Source organism: Panicum virgatum, chromosome 5N, assembly GCF_016808335.1.
Source record: "Panicum virgatum strain AP13 chromosome 5N, P.virgatum_v5, whole genome shotgun sequence".
NCBI classification, from domain to species: domain Eukaryota; kingdom Viridiplantae; phylum Streptophyta; class Magnoliopsida; order Poales; family Poaceae; genus Panicum; species Panicum virgatum.
Genome location: NC_053149.1, coordinates 58171523 through 58194399, shown reverse-complemented (window position 1 = coordinate 58194399; position 22877 = coordinate 58171523). Strand labels below are relative to the sequence as shown.

Here is a 22877-nt window from a genome sequence, read left to right as displayed (position 1 = left end):
TAGACTGGTCCCAGATTCAGAGCTGCCGGTACACTGGTCCCAGATTCAGAGCTGCCTGCCGCAGGACACGACGAACCGCGGCAAGCACCTTCCATTCCCCCTCCACTTCGACTACTGCCACTCTGAGCCGCACCGACGGGAAGCTTTGTTCGGCTAGCTTCGAATCGCATGGCTGGAAAGTCCCACCCACTAACTCCTCCAGCCAACCTACGCCAAGACGGTGACCACTCTGCTTCCGCCACCCGCGCTCCCTCCCCGCCAATATCAGCATGCAACCCTCGTCTGGCTTCGAAGCCGGGGTACATGGCCGGAACCGGTGGGTTCACGAACCGGATGTACCCCGCCGCCGGGGCTCCCCCGGCCGGTGACCCCTCTCCTTGCGCCAACCACGCTCCCTCCCCGCCAGCTACATCGCCAAGCCCTCTGCCGGAGCGAGCGCCGGGGTACTTGACCGGACCCGCCTGGTCCATGAACCGGATTCGCCTCCTCGCCGGCGCTACGCCGGTCGTCGCTACTCCCCTTCTCTCTCTTCTAGATCTGATTTTCAAATTTCGAACCACATGAGGGCTCAGCTCACCGTATCATACCCCCTCCCGCGCACTACCCCGTCGCCAGCTCAGCTGTATTCATCGGTTCAAGTGCATACGTATAAGATTCGTATACGTACATCTGACACGAAGGTTTCAAAAGAAAACAGTACAGCACTCATCCACATACATTGATGGACGGTCCAGATAGGTTCCACCATGCTTCTATGGTGTATATTATTCTAGTTCATGATCAGGAGCCTATAGTTGAAGCCATGTTTCAGAACTCGACGTACATCGAACCAGTGGCGGATCCAGACTAGGGGGCTCAACTACACACTGTTCATCTTCAGCGTTGAGCTTTCTTCAATGGCAGGGGAAAAAATAAAGGAGGGGGGGCTCGGGTGTGACGGAACCGCCAAATTAAAACTCTAAATTAAACATAATGGCCGTCATTTGAACACATCGGGCGCATTAACTTAATGATTTAATTTGGCGACCCTTTCTCAACCCACGGCTCAATCGAAACAACACCGGAAGTCCCACTCGAAGGCGGGCGCAGATGGTACAAACACGACAAATACTTGAAAAATATACAAGGATGACAAACCGATAAACAAGAGTTTTACAAGCCGAGTCCAAAGACACCATGAATTACATAATTTACATAAATTACATAATGTACAAACTTTACAATAGGGAAACAAGTTCAAAAGAAAAGAACCTGCAACTACCCTAATTCATTGGCTCAGGTTTAACACAAACCGGTCAGACCGGTTCCCAACACCGGTCAGACCGGTGCCCTTCCCCGGCCTATACTAACCACCGGTCAGACCGGTCCAAACAGGACAGAGGGTTGCACACTCAGCCCTCAAGTGTGCAACCCGGCGAACTCCTAGCCTAGGGGTCTCGATCCACCACTTCCCACCCCTTTGCATCGCGGCGGATAAATTTGACACAGCAGGGGTAGAAATCAACGTCCAGGTGACCTGAAATAAAATTTGGTGGCAACAAACCCTGAGCAACTAATACTCAGCAAGACTTACCCGACCAGTGGGTATAACTTAGCCCACATATCTAGACATGCAAAGCATTTGGCTGGTGGTTATTTTGCAGAAAAAGCAACTAAAGTAATTCCTTACTTTCATTATTTTAGCTCCAGATTCTATTTAACTTAACCATAATCTAATCATTGGCATAATCCAACTATAGCACACATGTGAAGCAATAATCATTAATTCAATGTATGGATCCTCATATATATAACTTATCATCCCCAACATAACACTATGATGCGACGCAGTGATCAAGGTGCTCATATTCGAGAGCGACTGACGGCGAATCGATCCAATTTAACCTTGCAAGGTGGACCTAACCAACACGGCACGCAAAAGCCCCGTCGGACCCCACGCACCAACCTTTCCTCTCCCCGCCTCGAACTACAGAACCGCCCCACCTGCATATAGTCAGCCGAGCCCATACGAGAGACCACCAAAAGTAAACTCATGCATCCCAATTCTCCGCGGCCACTCGACTCGCCCTAAGGGGTGAGTAGAAGTTCTGTACTTTCGAAGTAAGGTAGTACTCGGCTTACCGGTTTCGACTACCTCCTACTCCGGGCATGCGGTTAGTACAATTCAAACATGATCAGTAGGGCCAACAACGGTACGGTCCTTAATCAACACGGGCGGGGCTAGACACCAGGAACCCTGTCCCGCTGCCATACCTACACATCATCATCATTCCCCGTCCGGTCTCTCATTTCCCTATTAATTCAATAACTCACGTACTATAATATAATTATATAACCTATATCTCGCGAGTGACAAGAAATCACCCGACTTCTACCGAGAACCATTAAGCATAGCATTTCTATCGTCCTATACATACTAGTATAACTCCAGGAAATCTAGGGATCATGCAACTAGGGTTCCAAATAATTTCTAAACCTAATGCACAAGTAATAGAAATATATATAGGTGTCATAATTTTTAAAATATTAGGTTGTGCACCGGGACTTGCCTTCGAGCTGCTGCTCAACACTGGGGTGAACTGGGCCTTAGGCCGACTCCTCACGAACTTCCTGCTGCGGGGGCTGCCCCTGCGGCTCCTGTGGCTCCGCAACCACTTCGTATACAACCTCCTCCGCTGCGGCTGCTACACGTATGCATATGATATGAGTGAATGCAAATATGGTTTTTCAATTTTTTTGAACACCCGATATCCGAAAACAATTGCTAACAAATTGACTTAACCTCCCTAAGTACTACACGTCAAAAAAAAGCTAATCCAACTGGTTTCATGTTGTTAGCATGCTCCCAACTCTAATTATGCATTTAACAAGCTAGAAAATTATTTTATCAATCATAAATAAAACCGCATATAGAAAGTTGTGAAAAATCCCATTTTATGGTTTAATCATATAGAGCATGAAGATACGAAGCTAACAAAATTAGTTTTGTATTTTTTTTATTTTTCTACAATTTTCTACGTATTTTCAAGTACTACTGCACAGTGTTTATAGGAAGTTCCGACAACCGCCGGAAGTTTCAGGTGAGTTCCGATAAAGGGTGCTCGGTTTTCCCAAATTAATTCATAGGAAGTTCCGACAAAAGTATAGGAAGTTCCGATAAGTACATTTTCAGCCAAAACAGAAATCGCTCAACAACAAAAATCCTCCTCAGGGAAAAACTAACCCACCAAAATCGAAACCCTTTTAGATCCTAGTTGAGGGATTAGGACCTCCTAGAAAGATAGATCGGGCGGCACAAGTGTAAATACCTTGAATGGACCTTGCTTGCACCAAGAGCTCAAAATCCAAGATACCCGGGGAGAAGCTCGTGGGAAGGAAGGTCCCCCACCCGATTGGAAGCTTTCTTGGTCTTGGAATCAAGTTTAGATGGAGGATTTACACTCTAGAGCCTCATGGAGAGGGAGAGCTTGGGAGGGAGAGGGAGAGCTCATGAGGGAGTGAGTGAGAGGGAGAGTACACGTGAGGGAGAGAGGAAGAGTGAGCTGTGAGGGAGAGAGAGAGTGAAATTCCTATTTCAATGATTGTGGGGCACACCTGTCATTACAGGTCCAACCGGTCAGACCGGTTGCTCCGATCGGTTAGACCGGTCTGGCCCAAATTGACAAAAAAAAATTTGTGTGGTGATTTATCGCGTGATTTATGGAACTAATGGCCGTGATAAATTTTAATTACAGGTGATTAACACATGTGGTGTTACATCGGCGGGCTCCAATGGAGTTTCCTGGGGCAGCACCCCCCCCCCCCCCCCCCCCCCCGCTGGATCCGCCCTGATGATGGTAACACGGCTTTGTTCTGGTCAGACCGCTGGCTGCATGGAACCTCTTTGCAGGACATGCCACCCTGTCTTTGCAATGCGGTCAGTGCTCGAGTCCGGGCACAATGCACTGTTGCGCAAGCTTTAACCAACAAGCAATGGATTAAAGACATTTCAGGGGCTCTGACGGTGCAAGTTCTCATTGAATATCTGCACGTTTGGGATCAAATGGAGCTCATCCACCTGAATCGTGATCCTGACAGACTCTGTTGGAGGTGGACTGCAGATCGGCGTTTTACCACAGCGTCGGCTTACCGTTCCTTCTTCACGGGTCAGCATGCAGTTAAAGGTGCAAAGCTTCTCTGCAAAGCCCGTGCACCATCCAAGTGCAAATTTTTCATCTGGCTTGTCCCCCACGATCGGTGTTGGACAGCGCACCATCGCAAAAGACCATCGATCATCATCTTTCAAAAAAAAACCATCGATCATCTGCTGACCACTTGTGTTTACTCAAGAGAGATATGGTACAGGGTTTTCCTCAGGCTTGGTTGGTCGAACCACGGTCCTTCCCCCGGACTGCATTTCCTTTGCTGATTGGTGGAATTCAGCCCACAAACGGATTGCTAAGTCTGACAGGAAATGTTTTGATTCCGTGATCATTCTCACTTGTTGGCTACTATGGAAGGAGCGCAACCGAAGGACTTTTGAGCATCGATTGCACAATGCAGTTGACCTTACCTCTTTTATAGCTGACGAGGTGGTGTGCTGGACACAGGCCGGTTACCAACACTTCCTGTTGCTACGGCCTTTGGTAGGATGACTGGTCGCGATTTAGTTGTAATGTAATCACACGCTTTAAAACTTTGTTTTGGCCAATTCCCTTTTTTTTAATCGGCCATTGTACTTTATAATTCTTCTTTTTAATGAAATACGTGCTCAGACACGTTCATGAAAAATAAACAATTATGAGCTGCGAGGGCCAAGCAGCTGTTTGCCTGTTTCATTTCATTTGGACAAAAACCAACGGCTGGGCTGCGCATGCACCTTGCCGGTCGTCTACGCCGATCGAATCTGCTGTCGTGAACCGGCCGGCTTCTTCGTCGTCAAGCCGCCTCCGACGCGGGTTATCTTCAGCCAGCGTCGCATCACATCTCTGATCTGTCTAATCAAGAACGCAGCACTGGTTGTGCGATCGGGGGCTGCCACAACCAGAATTTGGGCCTCATGTTCGGCGTTCCATGCCAGGCTGTGTGGCTGCTCTAGTGCTCTGACTCAGTAGACAACTTCGTGTGCTGAATTCCTGTCCTTCCCGTCAGTTCCTCTTCGAGCTGAACCCTGAGTTCCTGTGCCCAAAGCACATGGCATTTCCAGAAAACAGAAAATGACCGTGCCTCTGCCCATGCCCATCCGGGCAAAGTCTGCAAATCTGCAAACGGATCGGCACGGAACCATCTGTCCGGTCCGGGACTCGTCGCATCACGCGCGCACGGCGGGTTACCTGATCACGAAATTGCCAAAACAGAACCAAACGATTCACGGAGAAGGCCAAGCAGCCGGGGCATTTGGCCCGAAACCTCCAGCTCGCCGCTCGTCTGCACCGCACGCTTGCCGGCCGAATCAAACTGTCGTAAACCGGCCGGCCTCTTCAGCTTCAAGCTGCCTCCAACGTGGCATGCCCCCAATTCTCTACTGATGATGGAACATCACGGCTCCGGAACGAAGAAAACCACACAGCGCCTGTACTGCACGATCGCCCGCTGACTTCATGTGCTCCTGACCTGTCTTTTCTTGGTCGCCAAATCTCTTCCGGCCGAAGCTACGCCGAGCTGTCTGTCAGCTGTGCTGACTTTGCACGGAGGAGCAACCAGGAACGGTACATGATGAGGTGCCCGAGCCAGTTTAGGTTGCGCCACAGCTCTGCAATCTGCGCCCCGCTCGCCGTGTCTGCCGTAGCAAACTTCCGCTTCTCTTCTCCTCTTCTAGACCGGAAAGTTTGGTAACTGAAGTTACGGGGATTCATCCTATCCGCGTAGTAGTTTCCTCACGCCACCCCCGCGTGGAGACAGGCACCGGAACGGCAGTGCTCGCTCATCCGTTACGGTGCACGAGTCCTGCACGGGGCAACTGTTCCGGAAATGGGCTGTGAGCGCTGCGTACAGCCAATGCCCAAGTGTTAACATCACGGTGACTCGGTGAGCGTCAGAGCGTATCATGACGTGATCACGCGAGCACAGAACTGAGCTCGCCCTTGTGGTCTTGTGGAGAAAAACCATTGACCCCGGGTGCAGCATCAATGCACCATTAGCCTGAGGTCGAATCGGTTCGATTCCTCCGGATTGGCTGATCAAATTGAGAGCTAAGTAATGGGGCGAAAACACCCAAGCATGCGTAGTGTTTGTCGTCTTATGGAAGTTAATAGTATACAAGAACGGGACTGGACAAGCGTATCAGTGGCAACGATGGGCCCTCGTACAGTCAAACTGCATTATCCCGGTGTCCCCATCGGGGAATTCCGTCGGCTGACAGGGGACGGATGACGGGTTTAAAAATAGTGGTTCCCAATGCTTCAGCGTCAGGAGATGTTCTCAGCACTTTTGCATCATCTATGACGATTTCGCCCTGAGTGGCTAAGCACAAGATCTGCTTGCGGCAGGAAATCAATCAGTAGTTTGATCTCTTCTTTTCAAAAAAAAAAAAAAGTTTGATCTCTCCGTGATCAGCTCCGGATCCATAAAACTCATGAGATGCCAACAGAAGCACCGGTTCGGAGCACCATTCACATCTTGATGAACCAAGTATGGGCAAACCTGCATAAGTTTTCACAAATGAAAGTGCTGTCATGACCGCACCCGAAAGGAAGAGGGCAAGGATACAGAATATTTGAGCCGCAAAAGCACATCAAAACCATGTAAATAACAAAAATGACAAGGACAAGCTTCTGAAACTCTGAACAAATCAGACCTACCAGAAGATGACTCCCTGCTCTTTGGTTTAGTTCAGTGGAGATTAGGTGCCACCTTATGCTTCAGATTCGTCAGCAGGTCTGAATTTTCTGTTCATGTTATCAAGATAACCCTGCTCGCAAAAGGATCATTGTCCATGTCACTAAAGCTGATTAAAAAAACTTCAACGGAATGATCTATATATCATCCTTAATGAATCAACTAAAAACTTGAAAAGTCACCCGGATATCTGGATTATGTACCTGGAGTATGCAAACTGCAGCAAATTTATCTGTTATTGTTTTGGCCTCATCTCGATTTTTTAGATTTAGAGGATGTAAGAGGGCTTCAACACACTGTAGAGAACACAACAACAAGATCAATCAAATCACTCCACTAACAGATAATTTCAAAAGGGAGATGAAAAGAGAGTAGTTGAGCCATAGATTAAGGAGCGACCCTAAGGCATCCAATGATCAGTCTAGTGTATTACAACAATTCAATTTACCATCTCAATATGTTTGAGCAAGAATGCTCAGAGAAGAAAACGTAATTCACCTTTGAGGTGAAATTTTCATCCCAATATGTGTAGCTCAGATCATCAAGTTTCCCTGTTTTACAAAGTTCTCCAGCAAGAAGCCTTACTTGAACTGCCTGATTTACAAAAAAAGAGAACATTAGAAAACATAAAATGGAACAGGGTGAACTGTACAAGAGAATGAAAACTTTACATTTGGAGAGTGTTGACCATGAAGGTTGAATGGATAGCCCACAACAAACCCAGCTAGGGAATATTTCGAAGCCTATTCCAGTAAACAAAGTTGAAATCAGAGATATCATCTTTCATGTCTATTAGTATAAGGTCAAAACTGCAGAAGACCGAATAGGTTCAACAAGAGAAGTTGAAAATTTACAGCCTAGTCAATTAAAAAATACTGCAAAATGATTGAGAATATTCTGCTTTAAATCTCTTTTGACATTTTTTGTGGACAGTGTCAAACCTGAATATTTTGGGAAAATACATGATAAAATAAAACCAAATTGGTAAAGAAGCCTGAGTACCCAACATCTTACAGTCACTGGGATCCTTCATTCCTCTAGGGTAGAGGTAAATTTGAATTTTCCTAAAAAGAATGGTGCGATGTGCCATCATCATTATTACCATAATGCTGTGTAGCAGACTGAGTATCACTGATGACTAACTTTTGAATTTTGATATATCCACAATAGATATGATGTCAAACTTAACAGGATATTAAACATACCAATGTTTTGAAATCATCTGCCATCAAGTTGATGTTTGTCTTTGTCCGACTCAAGACACTGCAAGAATCATTCAGTAAAGTACAAACAACTGATTAACTCGAGAATAGAAAACAACAAAAAAAATCTTTGGTCAATAAGGAAATAGATTTAGATTATCTACCACATGGACATTGTTATCTTTTTCACAAGACACATCAATGACTATAATGGAAGCAAGTCAATTTGTCAGTACCCACTAGCCAAGAAAATAACACGCTATCTTGTCAAGTTGCAAGGAGAATCTTCTCAGACTTGACAGATAAATTTATGAAAACAACATAGACAATTATTGCAAAAACCCTTGATCAGCATACACTGAAGCAATTTTGATACCACCGGCCCAGCCAGGAAGGGGGGAAAACAGTTTAGGCCCATCAAATTCTAGTTTGACCAGCTTGGTTCAGACTGACGGAGCATAGTACAAACTGCTCTAAGGCTGGGCAGAACAGACCCACAAAGTTTACCACCATGAAGATCTACCAATTGGTACACAGACAGTTTAATAACCACACATTCTTTATTGCTAAATATTAGCACACATTTATATTTTTCCAAATAATCAGTATAGTTTTCTGTGCAGCTGTCCATCTTGTTTTAGACTGCATACAGAGATGGGCAGATGCATAGTTTTTTTCCATTTTTCTTTTTACCATCTAGTAAGGATAAAACCACATAACCGCTCAGCATTTGATGCCGCCTGTTCTTAAAAGAACTTTTTTGGGTGGGGCGGGTGCGGATTAGAAAGAATTGGTGTTGCTTCAAAATGCAGAACACAAATAAATAGGCATTGGCTCAATCATAGAACATTACTGTCTTGCATAGAGCAAGTCAGTTTCCGTTTGACACTGGAATACAATGCCAGTGGATCAATGGTTTTGGTGTCATACAGCAAAACTTGACGACCGAAAGAGTTCACAAGCGGAGCCATTCATGCACAAACATTCATATGGAAAACTTCATCTATAAGTCTATGCTAGAACTAGAGTACAATGAAATCACATTGTGCGGCCAGTTAACATAGGAATAAAAGCAAACCCTCGAGACATAGCACTAACAGCATCGAACGTATTGTGCGGCGGCCAGCAATTGTTGGAGGCGCTTACCTCAGAGGCAAAGCAATCCTGTTCTTCTCATCGGAGACGGCCAGTCCGACGTACTTGCTGCCAACGTCGAGCCCGAGCAGCCGAGACGCCTTCGTCTTCGACCCACCCTCCAGAACTTTCCGGAATAGCTCTTCCGCTTGCAGCAGCCTTATTGTATACCTCAACGTGGCCGGCGATGGGCGGACCCAGGAATTGAAACTAGGGCAGGCCTAGCAAAAAAATTTCAAAGTACTAGCAAAAAAAATTAGAGCAATGTTTCTGTTCTTCATAGCTAAACTTTCTGGTAACACACAACAACACACCAATTAATCATTACTGCGGATTGCAATTGGAGCAAAGGGAAAGAGCAGCAGTACGATTGTACGAACCAGTGGCGATGGGCAGAGAGCTGCAGTGGGCGACGACGGCGGAAGGTGACGGGCGGCCGCAGCAAAGCGCAGGCTGGACCGAGCGAACAGACGCGCCCGCAGCCGCGCCGCGCGTTGGGCGGCCGGTGGAGCCGCCGGCCGCGCAAGGCGCAGGCGCTCTGCGCGAAGGGGCGGCAGGGCGGCGGCCGGCAGGTGGGGAGCCGGGTAGGGGAGGGTGGGCGGCGAGCGACGGGCGGAGGGTAGAAGCCGAGCAGTGCGGCGGCCGTCGGGGAGAGGCGGGCATGTGCCAGGCGCGACCGCGGGCCGGACTGGGAGGTCAGCTGGGCTTAGGATTCGCTTGTTGGGCCACTTCTTCGTTTTGGGCTTCCAATTCGAAGTACTAAAGTTTGTTTGGGCCAAATTTTATGTTAGTCGAGGACCTACTGGACTACCCTTTGGGCCCGTTACAGTGGGTGCATGCAAGGTCACGTTGTTTGGTTACCTGTGCACGAGCCTGGTTAAGTAGATAAATTGTTTGGCTGCTCGTATCAATCACCAAGTATAGAAAGCAGATGCTAGAGAGTTTGTTTGGTTGACCGCATGTATACATATTATGATGACAACCTCCTAGGTTATGTGGTGAGAATATCTCCAATACTTCTCAATGTCGCTAATTCTTGGTTCAAACATACCATATCAGCTTTAATTATAAAAAAGCAGATCATATCATCTTGAGAAGTAAAATAATGAGCATATACTAAACGGTGAGCCAGAATAACTGTTCGAACCACATAAGAACGGTGAGACAAAAATGAGCTGATGTGTTATGTCAGAACTATAAATCAACAAGTGGCTTATTTTACACATGTCCGCGCCACACTAAAGATGACCTAGGATTTGAACATGTGACTTCTTGCCTTGCGCGTAACTTCTTCACCACCCTACCTATACAGGGCATGTGACTTTAGTTGGGATAAGTATTTTTTGAACTAACACATGGATAATCCTTTTTAGTCCCGGTTGGAGCTATCAACTAGTTGGTGGCTCCAACATGAATTAAAGGGCCCTCCTGCCCCTAGCTTGCAGTTGGATCTGGGATTAATGTCTAGATTAGTTTCTGAACTTAACCGTGACAATATTAAAGATAAAAAATTATTTGTGGCGGCAAGCGCTGGTCACCCAACGTCAACTACACCGACTGGGCGGATGGGCACGAGTTCCACGTCGGCGACTTGCTCGGTATCGTTCTCGGCATCTCGCCTCTCCCACTCTCACTACCGGAAAAAGGCCGTGTGCAAGTTCACGGGCACACGGCAAACATAAATTTTGTCTGAGTGTGCTCAAAAAAACACACGGCAAAACTAAAGCACACGGCAAAGTCATCATTTGCCATGTGTTTTTTTTTGCATACAGCAAATAAATACTTTGCTGTGTGTTTTTTGACACACGACAAAACAAAATTTTGCTGTGTGTTTTATTTTGGCACACGATAAAGTAATAAAATTTTTTGTTTTCTCACCTCGAAACTTTTTCTACTCTTCAGTCTTCACATACAACATGTGATACTCCATGTCAAAATTTGATATATTTTTGTATTTATTTGTTATATTTAACTAATTAATTTTATTTCAAGCAATTTTTTAAATTAAGTCAAATTAAACCGCAAGTGATTCAAATAATAGAATAAATTAATTAAAAAATGATATTCATGTTATTTAACATAGTTTGAGGCCTTACCTATCAAATGAAAAGAAATTGCAAACATTTTGTATAGGAAATACGACCACAAACGTGTGTTCGAATGATTTTAAAATTCTAAAAAAATCAATTGAAGTCTAAAAATTATGAGATTTGTCAATATCTCATGATATCATATGTGGAGGCTGTGGTCAAAATTTGAGTGGGTTTTGCAATTTTGTCACGTACGATGCTTACAAATGAAAACATCTGCGAAGAAGAATCAGAGAGTTGAGAATGATGCGGTTAGGTTTGGAGTGGAAGTGACGATCAAATTTGAGTTTGACTTCAAAAATTTTTCTATAGCCAAGAGACATAAATATTGTTTCGTGTAAAATTTTGGTAATTTTTTTGGAACCATTTGATAATTTTAATGTATCAAGTGCAATTATAGAATTTATATAAATTGAATTTTGATCTATAACTCCATAAAATAAAGCAATAATATGAGTAGAAAAATTAAGTACATATAGTTGACTGAATTTGATAAGATATATTCAAAGTGCATGGTAATCAATTTGGAAGAATTAAAAAAAGGAAACAAAAAACAAAAAAAGAAGGAAACAAAAAATAAAAAAATAGTTTTGCCGTGTGCTAGATCAAGGCACACGGCAAAATGAACTTCAAATTTCGTAAACGACCTCGAATGGAGAAACGTCCAAAACGAAAGTTGTAGATCTCGAAAAGTTATGAAACTTTATAGTTGACAACTTTTTAATTTGAATTCGTTTAGGGTATCAAACAAGCAATTTAGACTGGATTTAGTATAGTATATGGGAAAGAAAATAAAGTATAAACAAAACTGAGTGTGTGGTGTAGTGGTAGAGAAGGGTAGATGTGAGGGTGAGGTTGCGGGTTCGAAACCTACCACATGCAATGTGCACAAAAACAATTGTGATTCGCGACTTTGGTGGAATGGGCAGGTGGCTGACCGGTGGGGTCCTTCATAAATTAATTTTTTTTTGTTTTCTATTTTTAAAATTAGTTTTTTGGTACTCGGCAAACTCTTTGCCGTGTGTCCGATAAATGGTACACGGCAAAAAGCCTCTTTGCCAACACATATTTGCCGTGTGTCCGGCAAAGGATTTGCCATGAGTATTTTGTGGCACACGGCAGAAGAGCCGATTCCTAGTGTCTCTCCCTAGCACAGCCTCAGAACGCTTGATGCCAAGGACGCCTGTGGGCTGAACGTCCATGCACAATTTGACTACGAGAAGAACAGGTACGACGTGGTGCAGGTGAACGAGACGGCGTACGCGAAGTGCGACGGCAGCAGCCCGATCCTCAGCTACAGCCGCGGCCGCAACTTCATCTTCCGCCTCAACACGACGGGCCGGCTCTACTTCATCTGCAGCCGCGGCTACTGCTGGAACGGCATGAAGGTGTCCGTGCTCGTCCGGCCCGCGCCGCCGCCACCGGTCGCGGCGCCGTCGACGTCCCACGCATCGCGCGCGCGGCCGGGGTCTGGCGGTGGGCGGCTCTCACTGCCTTGGTGGGGGCGCGGCGTGCTGGGGCCGTTGTGCCGTTCCGGGTGTGAACGGAAAGGCGCAAGCACTGGGTGTTCGGAGCGGGGCCTTCCTGACTGACATGGTCTACAGCTGTTTGCTACCGTGCTGCCCATTTTTTGCAGCCTTACGTAGTCGTGTTCGAGGGAAATATCAAATAATCGAGAAAAAATGAGCCATGGTGAACTGTCAATGCGGTTTTTAGACGAATTTTGCATGATCTGATCCTGCGCTGCCAGTAGCCACACGCTGAAACACGCATACAGCACAGCAGATTTGCAGAACCCTCATGGCTATTGTGGTTTGGCAGCCTAGGCAGCACATCACCTGCTAACCAACCATAAACTGTAATGGCCCCGTGCCAAACCTCCATCACCGGCCAACCCCCGGAATCTATGGAAGTTATATTCAGGTGGGGATAGTCCCCCCGGTGTTCTCCCTAAAAAAACAAAAAAACAACAACCATAAACTAGACTTTTGAAGCTTGGGCATCAAGCCAAGTAACGATCTAGGCATCTAGCAGGAATAATGGAATGTGATGCAACTACGTTTAACTGTGAAATAAAGAACTGCATACAAAACTGTGGTTTAATGCGTGATAACACAAGTTTAAAATTCTATGGTGACTGAACCATCACCCTCCAGTATAAGATTCAAAATAGAACGTTAAATATTGAAGAACAAACCAAAGGGAGGCTCCCCCATGCGAACATATTTGCACAAATTATAAAGCTATTTGGTGTATGCTTTCTTTACATCAGGTCCAGTTGCCAGCTGCTGCCTGCTGGTCTCAGCCTTGCCAAAAATTGGACTTGGCAGTCCTACGAAAATATTAAAAGCTGGCCCATGTGGCCAAGAGCATGTACCATGAACACCTGACATGAATTCTAAAAGGAAAGGTAGTACTCTGTCTAAATTTGAAAACCCTGGCAGCCCTGAAATTCATTGGGCATGGGAAAATTGAGCGAACTTCTTTTCGTTAGCAATGATCTGGAATCAGAGGATAAAAAAAAAAACTCAGAGATGCAATGCTCACAAGGTCAGAGTACCCAAGGAAGGTAACCTATCATAGGAAGTGGGAGCATACCCAACTTGCTTTCAGCGAAGGTTAGAGATCAAAAGGGGTGGAGTGTCAGAAAAGAAGAGAGCCTGGAGTCTTTTCTTTCCGGTCCTTTTAGAACAGGAGAACCTGGAGTTAGCATAACAGGATGATGGGTTCAGGTTGTTAGGTGAGGGTGGATAAGTGTGCCATAGATCTGTTGGATAGAGAGCCCTCAAGAGATCATGTTGGAGTCCTTGATAATTTCATATAGTGAGATGGCAATCTCAATAGTCAGTAGTATTATGACACCCCACTCCAGCAGATCTGATCGTCTATTTTGGAGGACTTCTTGAAGAAAATGGATGTTGTGCTGTTACAATAATAAATTATAAGCACAAATGCAAACTCAAAAAGAAAAAAGAAACAGTTTTTTGTACTATAAGAATTTGTACACAAGGCACTTACCTCCACAAATTTCAGTTTGAAGTCGAGGCTTCCAAAACGCTGATTCAGTTCATATTCTTCCCGAAGATACTCCAGAATTTGTGCATAATTTGCATTTTTCCAGGCAATTTCTGACCTGAGGAAAATCATGTTGTTAAATGACAGAAGGTACATGTTCCCAGAAGCAAAATTGCATTTAGAAAAAGCAATCAGCATATCAAAGCAGAAACAACACAGGGTGAGTGCAACAGAGCCAACAAAGATATGATATAATCTGGGGATGGAAAGCACAATGCTTTTTAAAAACAGTTAGCATGGTGACATACTATGTCTAATTTCTAAGAACGAAGATCAAAATTATCGATGTTTACTCAAAGCACTGGAACAAATTCCAAATTAATAGCATAAATACCATGTGAATAGCAAATTCCCTCACATGGGATCGATATATTCTTTCGTCCATAAAGTACTTAACTTCACACATGTCTTATAGGAGATAGAGCGAACCTACAAACGAATATAGTGCTTGAGGGTTCAAGACAGACCTGTCAAAAAGACCAAGTCTGATGATGACATCCGCAAGATTGGAATTAGCCTTGCCCACAAGTTGAAAGAGCTTCTTTCTTTGCATGGTGAAGTTGCCAGTCTTCTCCATAACACGATTAATTTCAGTGAATTCTTCAACCATATCATCAACCTATCAAAATTGGTGTTTAAGTTTAGAACTTTTAGACAGCTTTTAATGACACCGGCACCATGCAAAAGATCATTAACTCTGCTCAATTTCGATACCTGCCGGATATAATGATCAAGGGCAATACTTTGACCAAGAACACTTGAAATTATGCGAATCCCATCTGTGTCTAAACTTTTAAGAGCTATATAATCAAGACCTCCTTTCATCCATGTTGTCAACGATGGTTTCTCGACCACAGCATAATCTGTTAATTGCAAAATAGATGTCATTAATCTAATACATATTTTACTCTAAACCTATAAATTTGCAAATAATTATGCAGGCAGTTTTAGGTAGGGGTGGTAATGGGCCATGGCCCTAGTGGCCTCTTCACAGCCCAACAAGGCCCTTAAATTTTTTAGTTCAAAATTGTATAAGATTAGAGCCCAGCCCTTTTAGGGCCCGGCCCTTAGATTTTCTAGTTCAAAATGTTGGGCCCTTTACCACCCCTAGTTTTAGGGGCTGTACAACAAAGCAACATTGCAGTCTCAGAAAAGGGAAGCAGTGGAAACTTATTTCATCTAAAGAACAGCCTATGCATGCAATGACTCTTAAGTTGAGTTCTATGACATGTATGGATCATCTTTGAACATCACATGAGAGAGAAAAGGGAGACAGCTAAAAAGCAATAAACAGGACTCGATTTAGCAGATGATATGAACAGGAAATGAATTGCATAGATATACCATCTTTTCTCATCTCTGGAAGCCATCCTGAAGCATGTTTCCTAATTATATCAAGATAATATTCAGCTTCATGATCAGCAATGTTGAAAAGTACAGCAGAACCATATTGGAAAACAACCACATAGCGATAGCAAAATCTGTTGTCCTTTACTCCAATCTCCTGCATAAGTATCAACCAAAATCACAAGGAAATCAATTTCTACAGAATAGGCCAATGTCAAAACAGCATGTCTAACCGTTATCCTATTGTGCCTGAGATCAGTTAATTCTAGATTTCACCAGGCCCTCCAACAAAGTGATACTAAGCTGTAATCACTAACCATTATCTCAGGTGGGAATTCAGAGTACCGAAGTGCAATGTAGTTGAGCGTACGGGTTGATGGAGGTACGATATCACTACCATGTTCCGCTTGCATGCTCTTCAGATCAATGCTGCCACAAAGAGGATGAAAAATCAAATGAAAACCCATCATTTTAGTTCACTGCGCCAATTGGGCGTGTGAAATCTTCCGAACAGCACGGTTGCACACAAAGTTTCCTCGCAGATAAATCATCAAACACCTAAGGAGCAAGCGTGGGCGCGGTGCGGCGTCCTTACCTGGTGGAGAGGAAGTAAGCCTTGACGGGGATGTAGCGCGCCGGGCCGTCGTCCTCCTCCTCATGCGGCGGCGTGGGCGCCGGGGCCGACTCGGTCGCCGCGCGAATCCAGGCCCAGTACGCCGAGCCGCCGAGGCCAGAGTCGCGGGCCTCGTGGGGCGCGACGGCCGAGGCCGACGAGAAAAGCCTCGAGAAGGGCAAGCCGTGGGCGGCGGTGGCGTGGGGCCCGCGTGCCAGAGGGTGACCCGGTGGTGGTAGTACTTGTGGCGGCGGCGGCGCGAGGAGGCGGCGAAGACGGCAGCACGCGCGCAGCCGCCCCATCAGGCAGGCGAGTTGCAGTTGCAGCCGCCAAGCTCCGCGACTTCTCGCCGGCTGCGCTCGCTCTGTTGTCTGGAATCTGGAGAGAAAGCAAATGGAGCGGGACCCAGCGCGCAGGGGGAAGGCCCGTATCCCCGTTCCGCAAGAACCGCAGCAACACGATTGTACGAACCAGGTGCCAGGCGCGACCGCGGGCCGGACTGGGAGGTCAGCTGGGCTTAGGATTCGCTTGTTGGGCCACTTCTTCGTTTTGGGCTTCCAATTCGAAGTACTAAAGTTTGTTTGGGCCAAATTTTAGGTTAGTCGAGGGCCTTCTTCATCGTTCAATTAGTGGTGTATATCCCGGCCGTATAAGGCCCAGTCTGTTCTCCTAATTGAGGCAACGAGTCCCAAAACTATCTGATCTGATGGCCAACCCTAGTTGGTGATGTATTATTTGGGACTCAATTCGCAAACCTTTCAGGATTTGACATTTTTATCACAATGATATGTGGGGGTCATGCTGAGTCATTGACATGTGGGTCGGGATGTCAAATTCTAAAAGACAGGCAAATTGAGATCTAAATTCTAAAATTTCTCGGCAACGGCAGTCAGGCAGCCCCAGTACGCTCACACGCACAGCAGCCCACGCGCACATCACACACCGTGTCGACACCAGGGTTCACCTAACCGGTGGGAATCGGTCCGGTTCCGGTTTGGACCGGTACCAAACCGGCCCAAATTCAAAATTTAAATTTAAATTCAAAAAAATGAAAAATTCCTAAAAATACTTCAAGGTGCGACGAATCTAATGGTGTCAAATTTTCTTAAAAATTCGTTCATTTAGTATAGTTTGCGGGGATTTGAAGTTAAACAAAAAAAACATGTATACAAAAATATACAAATACAATATAAAAATAGTACAAAAGAGGGTTGGAGGGTTTATTTAGACTAAAATATGTTATACAAACATTTATTTAGTATACTTTGCGGGCATTTGAATTTAAACAAAAAAAGAAAAAAAATTTGAATTTGACCGCTTACCAGTCAAACCGACCGATAAACCGGTCAAATCGACCGGTATACCGGTACGAACCGATTGAACTGCGCCATTTGAATTTAAATTTGGATTCCACCGGTTCCGACCGGTAACCGGCCAAACCGGACCGGTATACCGGTACCGGAGGCCAGCGGTTACCGGACACCGGTCGGATATTAAAACCCTAGTCACACCGGTCAGATATTAAAACCCTAGTCGACACACGCCCTCTCCCCATCCTCTCATCTCTCCCGGCATCCGCAGTTCTGGGAATTCGCTCGCGCCGCCGCCCTAGTGCTCCACTCTCATTGTGTCTCATTCCCCTTCCTCCCCTGCTACCCTCTCACCTTCTCGTGAAGGCGCACCGCGCACCACTTGCGCGCTCAAGCAGGACACCCAGGCGACGCTCGTTGGCAGAACCTTCCTCATCCATGGGGGATCGGCTTGCTTCATGCGGGTTCCCACCAGCGCCGCCTCGCTACCAAAGGTAAGCTGCCCCGCACACGCCCAAACTGAATGAGCTAGAGTCACCAAGCGCGGAGCTGCGTAGGTCTGTGAAGACCACGACCTCACTTTGTGATTTTAATTATTATGTTTGGAGATGATTTTTTCCCAATTGATTTATGCCATGATTCAGTGCTTCCATTGGTTTATAGTTTGCTTGGATTCAATTTGGGATCCCTAGCCTATCACTGCTAATTTTGTTTTTATTTATAACCTTAGCTCTGTTTGGAATTTTTTTTCTTTTAGTACGCCGATGTCAAAATATGAGCTGTAGACTCCATCGGCATCCTCTTCTGTTTCCGTCTGCCTCCATTGTTCGTATGTCGAGCTAGCGCGTGAGTTCAACGAACCAGCTCGAGCTGGCAAACGAACTGGAATGCCAAACAACCAGCTTGTCTAGATAGCCAATTTTTCAGACAGCTAGCTTATCACAGAATCATGATGAATCTTGCTTCTCAGAAAAGCGATATCCAGATAAGCGGGAACAAATAAGCCCTACACAGCGCGGCGGCGCTGTGCTCAGATTCCCGTGTCGCTCCGGGACCCCCTTAGCTTCGGCCGTTAGACCGCAGGAGTGAAGCATCCATGGCGGAAGAGGCGGCGCAGGAGCAGCCGAGCCCCACAGCGCCCCGCAAGGTCCGCTGTATCGTCAAGCTAGGTACACTCTCACGCTGTCCGCGCTTCCTTTCCATGCGTGCCTGTACACCTCTCTGGCATTGGTTTATTTGAAAAGCTCCAATGGGTAGCGCAGGTGGAGCTGCGATCACGAACAAGGGCGAGCTGGAGAGCATCAACGAGGAGAGCCTGCAGTCGGCGTGCGCACAGCTGCGGCAGGCTATGTCCGAATCCAAAGGCGATGGTGCCCCAGAGAAAGTTCTAGGGATGGACTGGAGCAAGAGGCATGGCGATCCGGCCGACCCAGCTGTGGACGCGGAGTGGATCTCGGGGATGGCTGGGCTGGGGCTTGACACCAATTTCATAGTCGTCCATGGCGCCGGTATTGCTCGGGCTCTGAATTGACTTGTCTTACTCCTGCAGCTGAAGTTGACCCCACATGATGGTTCATATTTTTGCTTTGGAACTTGTAAGCTCAAAATGTTATGTTAATGTATGCATTATTGATTAGCAAGTAACATGTCACAAATTCCTCTCAGTGGAAGAGAAACTTTGCACATTGGGTTGCGTGGCTCGGTTCGACACTGCTCAGCTGTAGTTTCAACTTTGATTTCATAGGCTCTATGATATTCCTTCCTGAGAAATATTTCTAAGCAACTGGTAGAGATTTACCTTGACATATGTAAGCCTTACGAACTATTATTAGACTGTTCGGTTATATGGAGCTAGACTCCAAAAATTTTAGTTTTACAAAGGTTTTACAATTCTGCTTCAGGGTCTTTTGGCCACTTCCAAGCAAGTAGATCTGGAGTTCATAAAGGAGGGCTGCATTCGACACTTGTGAAGGCTGGCTTTGTCGCTACAAGAATTTCAGTGAGGCCCCTTTTGATGTCTATTGGCTTGTCAAATGTTTGTCTTTTTTTTTTGCGTTTTCTGGAAGCATGTTGTAATGCAATAAACTTTGTAATTTAGGTCACTTCTCTTAACCAGGAGATCGTTAGAGCCCTGGCAAGAGGTATGCATTTTTTGGGATCCTTTTATGTATCTTTGTTTCTGTGTAGTATTATGCCTCATGCCAAGCATAGTGTGTATTGTGTTATTTTTCATATCAGTGTTGTAGGTACTTAGAGTCCATGATAATGTTTCCTTCTTGTCTGTAGTAAGATATGCTTATGTTTCCTTATGTTTAGTTTTATCGTATACTTAAGTTCTTATTTAACCCATGATCCCATGCAAGGATGTATTGTCGTTTGTTAAGAACAATTTCTTCCTTTATCTGCAAATCTTAATGAACTTTCATAAATTGGCAGCCATATTACTTGTCCATTTTGAAATAGACCTTGAATAGTTATTACTAGATTGTCAGTTAGAATCAGTGGTTAGTAGAAGACTTACAGAAATGCATATTCTTTTGCAGAAGGAATACCATCTGTTGGGATGTCACCATTTGCTTGTGGGTGGTCTACCAGTCAAAGAAAGGTGAGCAAACTTGAAAACTATTGCTTAGTCAAAGAAAGGTGAGCAAACTTGAAAACATTGCTTTTCTTCCATACCATTAGACATCTCCTTGGAATTATACATTGTTTTACATCCATACATACCTGACCCTTTTAATATGCATTTGCAGATTGCATCAGCTAATGCTTCTCAAATAATTCAGTCACTCCATACTGGCTTTGTCCCTGTAAGTTTTTTCTTAGTTCTTACCAAAGGTTTTGAACCACTATCCCTTCAGAATTTCATATTTCCCTAGGCTGTTAGCATGAGTCATCTGCATATCTAAGAAACATATGGTGTTGCTGGAGTATGTGTCACATTTATTAGTTACTTCTTATACATGTTCTTTGATGCATCATTCAAATCTAATCGCACTGGCAGCCTGGTACTTTTAATAGTCATGGTGTGTGATGCATATTGGATGCTAACATCATATTGTTGTAGGACTTATGTTAATGTCCAGTATGCATTACAGAACAGGATGCTAACATAATTGATTATTATTAATTAATTCTAAACATAGAGGAAGCATTACAAAAGTTCCATGAGTTTTCTCAGATCTGCGTGTGGAAGCAACGTAAACTTTATCAGCAATTAAGATAATTTTTTAGTTTAGTATAAGACCCACGTTTCTTGCAGGTGTTGCATGGAGATGCCGTTCTTGACGAATTGCTGGTGGGTTCTTGAATCAAAGCATGTCTACTTTCTCCTTTAGATTTTAGTCCATTTGTTCATTCAAATTAGAACTGATCTTATCATTCAATTACCAGGACTGCACCATATTGAGTGGGGATGTCATTATACGGCATCTTGCACAACTTCTAAGTCCGAAATATGTTGTATTTCTGGTATTGCTACCTTCCCTCCTTTTTCATGTCTTTAAAATTATGTTGTATCAAATATCAATGGAAGATAACTTGGTTCACCATATTCTTTATTTGGTTATACTGTCTTCCTTTTAATACTGAAATTTTGTTTTGTTCTTTTTCTTTTCATTTGATGGGCTCACTTTCTTTTGCTTTTCTTATCATATTTTACTTCAAATGTGCCATTCATTTCTTACAATAGACAATTGTAATTATCATATTTTACTTCAAATGTGCCATTCATTTCTTACAATAGACAATTGTATTTTTTTTATCTGGTATTCTGAAAATTGAGATGTAGACAGATGTCCATGGAGTATATGATCGCCCTCCAACTGACCCAAATGCAGTACTTCTGAAGGAGATAGGTTAGTATTCACTTGGCATGTATTGATTTGGCTGCCCATAAACCATAATATCTGGCTTTGACTGTTTGAAATGCATAAAGGCTTTATGGAGAAAACAGGAAAAAATGTAATTATAATTTTTTTTGTTTTGCAAAAAAAGAAAAGAAATGTGTTGATGCTATGGACCTCCAACTGATTTGTGCTAGTTAACAGAGGTGGATGATAAAGGAAGCTGGTCTATTGTAAAACCTGCATTACTGCAAGGCAACAATAAAGGAGGTATGACGTTGTATTCCTTTTCATGTATATGGTGATGAGCTAATGATCCTAGGCCCTAGCACTGGTGCAGTTGTGCCATGATGATGCTCCAAAGTTGGATAACTGTAAGTATAAAAAAAACTTGGACGACTATACATGGCTGTACCTGATTGTGGTAGCTAACTGAATAAGCAAAGGCACTATAGTTGTTAAGGCGTCATCGATAATGTTCTTCTGTCTCTCTTCAATAACTTGATAATCAAATGCACGTACCTTCTATATTGCTTCTAATTTCTAAACCGCTTATTTGTAGCTGTTGGGATCAATGTATGGCATTAGGCCTAGAAACTAGTGAAAATCGGTGACCTGTCTATATTGCTTAAAACAGCTTATTGTAGCCTGATATGTCTGCTATGTACTGCAGTGGAGATATCAGTTGCTGCACATGACACCACTGGCGGAATGGAGACCAAAATACTGGAAGCTGCAATGATAGCTAGGCTTGGAATTGATGTTTACATTACAAAGGTGGGAATGCTCGCAACCTTTTTGCCGCTTTGAAACACGATAATCTTAAGATTCTCCTAGCAAATTATTTTCGAATGATGTGACATAACCCTGAGCATTTTCTGTGTGTTTTGTGATACAGGCTGGAACGGAACACTCGCTAAGGGCTTTAAAGAGGGATGTGAGCTCGGACTCTGAAGACTGGCTGGGAACCATTATACGCTCTTCGAAGTAGATTTTATTTATACATTCGATGTTGACTAGTGAATTTTTGTCGTAGCACTGATATATGAAGCTGGGAGCCCTCTATTTCTTCCTAATTGTGATTACATACCGGTCATATGCGTCAGTTTGATTGTACAAATTGAGCTCAGTAACGTTGATTTGGTTGATGAAAGTATCGATGCATTGGTTGGAACTTGGAAGATGCACGAACTCATTTCATGGTTTTAGCCGTTTTATTTTCTTGGGACAGATTTGCTGTGTTTCCTTGGCCAAACATGACCTAGAACATCCATTTGAGAGATATCACAACTTACAAGAAATACACTAGTATTAAGTCCATTAATTAAAAGTGATAAATAAGAGTCTTTTTTTCTGAAAAGTAAAGAGGAGTAAAATTTGAGGGTGCATCCTGGGCTGATCCAGTGCTGGTGAAAGAGTGCGACTCTGTGCTTCCAGCGGGAGCA

The 22877-nt window shown here is 44.4% G+C and overlaps 4 protein-coding genes across 8 annotated transcripts; 2 read left to right on the top strand and 2 right to left on the bottom strand.

Moving 5' to 3' along the window:
* Window positions 1-6175: 6175 nt before the first annotated feature.
* Window positions 6176-9934, bottom strand: LOC120674985 (the record flags this gene model as incomplete). Its single annotated transcript, XM_039956075.1, has 8 exons — window positions 6176-6621; window positions 6780-6889; window positions 7020-7112; window positions 7315-7410; window positions 7488-7559; window positions 8022-8079; window positions 9165-9373; window positions 9533-9934. Coding segments are annotated over 7 exons (987 nt in total), but the record flags the coding sequence as incomplete, so codon positions are not given.
* Window positions 9935-10111: 177 nt separating this feature from the next.
* On the top strand, window positions 10112-12914 carry LOC120674984 (lamin-like protein). Its single transcript, XM_039956074.1, has 4 exons — window positions 10112-10150; window positions 10681-10750; window positions 12449-12666; window positions 12879-12914. Exons 1-4 carry the CDS (start codon window positions 10112-10114, stop codon window positions 12912-12914), a joined length of 363 nt encoding a protein of 120 aa, XP_039812008.1.
* A 498-nt stretch (window positions 12915-13412) lies between these two features.
* LOC120675910 (protein RETARDED ROOT GROWTH, mitochondrial-like) lies at window positions 13413-16678 on the bottom strand. 3 transcript variants are annotated; one of them, XR_005675535.1, is made up of 8 exons: window positions 16260-16677; window positions 15982-16093; window positions 15662-15821; window positions 15032-15180; window positions 14785-14936; window positions 14261-14375; window positions 13841-14165; window positions 13413-13743 (listed from the first exon to the last, which is right to left on the bottom strand). XR_005675535.1 is itself a non-coding variant. In XM_039957120.1 (8 exons), exons 1-7 carry the CDS (start codon window positions 16577-16579, stop codon window positions 14028-14030), a joined length of 1146 nt encoding a protein of 381 aa, XP_039813054.1. In that variant the 5' UTR covers window positions 16580-16678; the 3' UTR covers window positions 13413-13929; window positions 14001-14027. The 3 variants fall into 3 exon arrangements, 2 of the variants coding, with proteins under 2 accessions (XP_039813054.1, XP_039813053.1); XM_039957120.1 differs by having other exon boundaries at window positions 13413-13929; window positions 14001-14165; window positions 16260-16678; XM_039957119.1 differs by having other exon boundaries at window positions 13413-14165.
* Window positions 16679-17800: 1122 nt separating this feature from the next.
* Window positions 17801-22613, top strand: LOC120672214 (isopentenyl phosphate kinase-like). Of its 3 annotated transcripts, none has more exons than XM_039952529.1 (13): window positions 17801-18081; window positions 18558-18756; window positions 18850-19095; window positions 19489-19586; window positions 19686-19728; window positions 20131-20192; window positions 20341-20397; window positions 20850-20885; window positions 20981-21058; window positions 21378-21444; window positions 21637-21702; window positions 22106-22209; window positions 22331-22613. In XM_039952529.1, the coding sequence occupies exons 2-13, from the start codon at window positions 18684-18686 to the stop codon at window positions 22421-22423; spliced, it is 1023 nt and encodes a 340-aa protein (XP_039808463.1). In that variant the 5' UTR covers window positions 17801-18081; window positions 18558-18683; the 3' UTR covers window positions 22424-22613. The 3 variants fall into 3 exon arrangements, 2 of the variants coding, with proteins under 2 accessions (XP_039808463.1, XP_039808465.1); XR_005674008.1 differs by having other exon boundaries at window positions 17813-18081; window positions 21637-21806; XM_039952531.1 differs by lacking the exon at window positions 17801-18081 and having other exon boundaries at window positions 18845-19095.
* The last annotated feature ends 264 nt before the right edge of the window (window positions 22614-22877 follow it).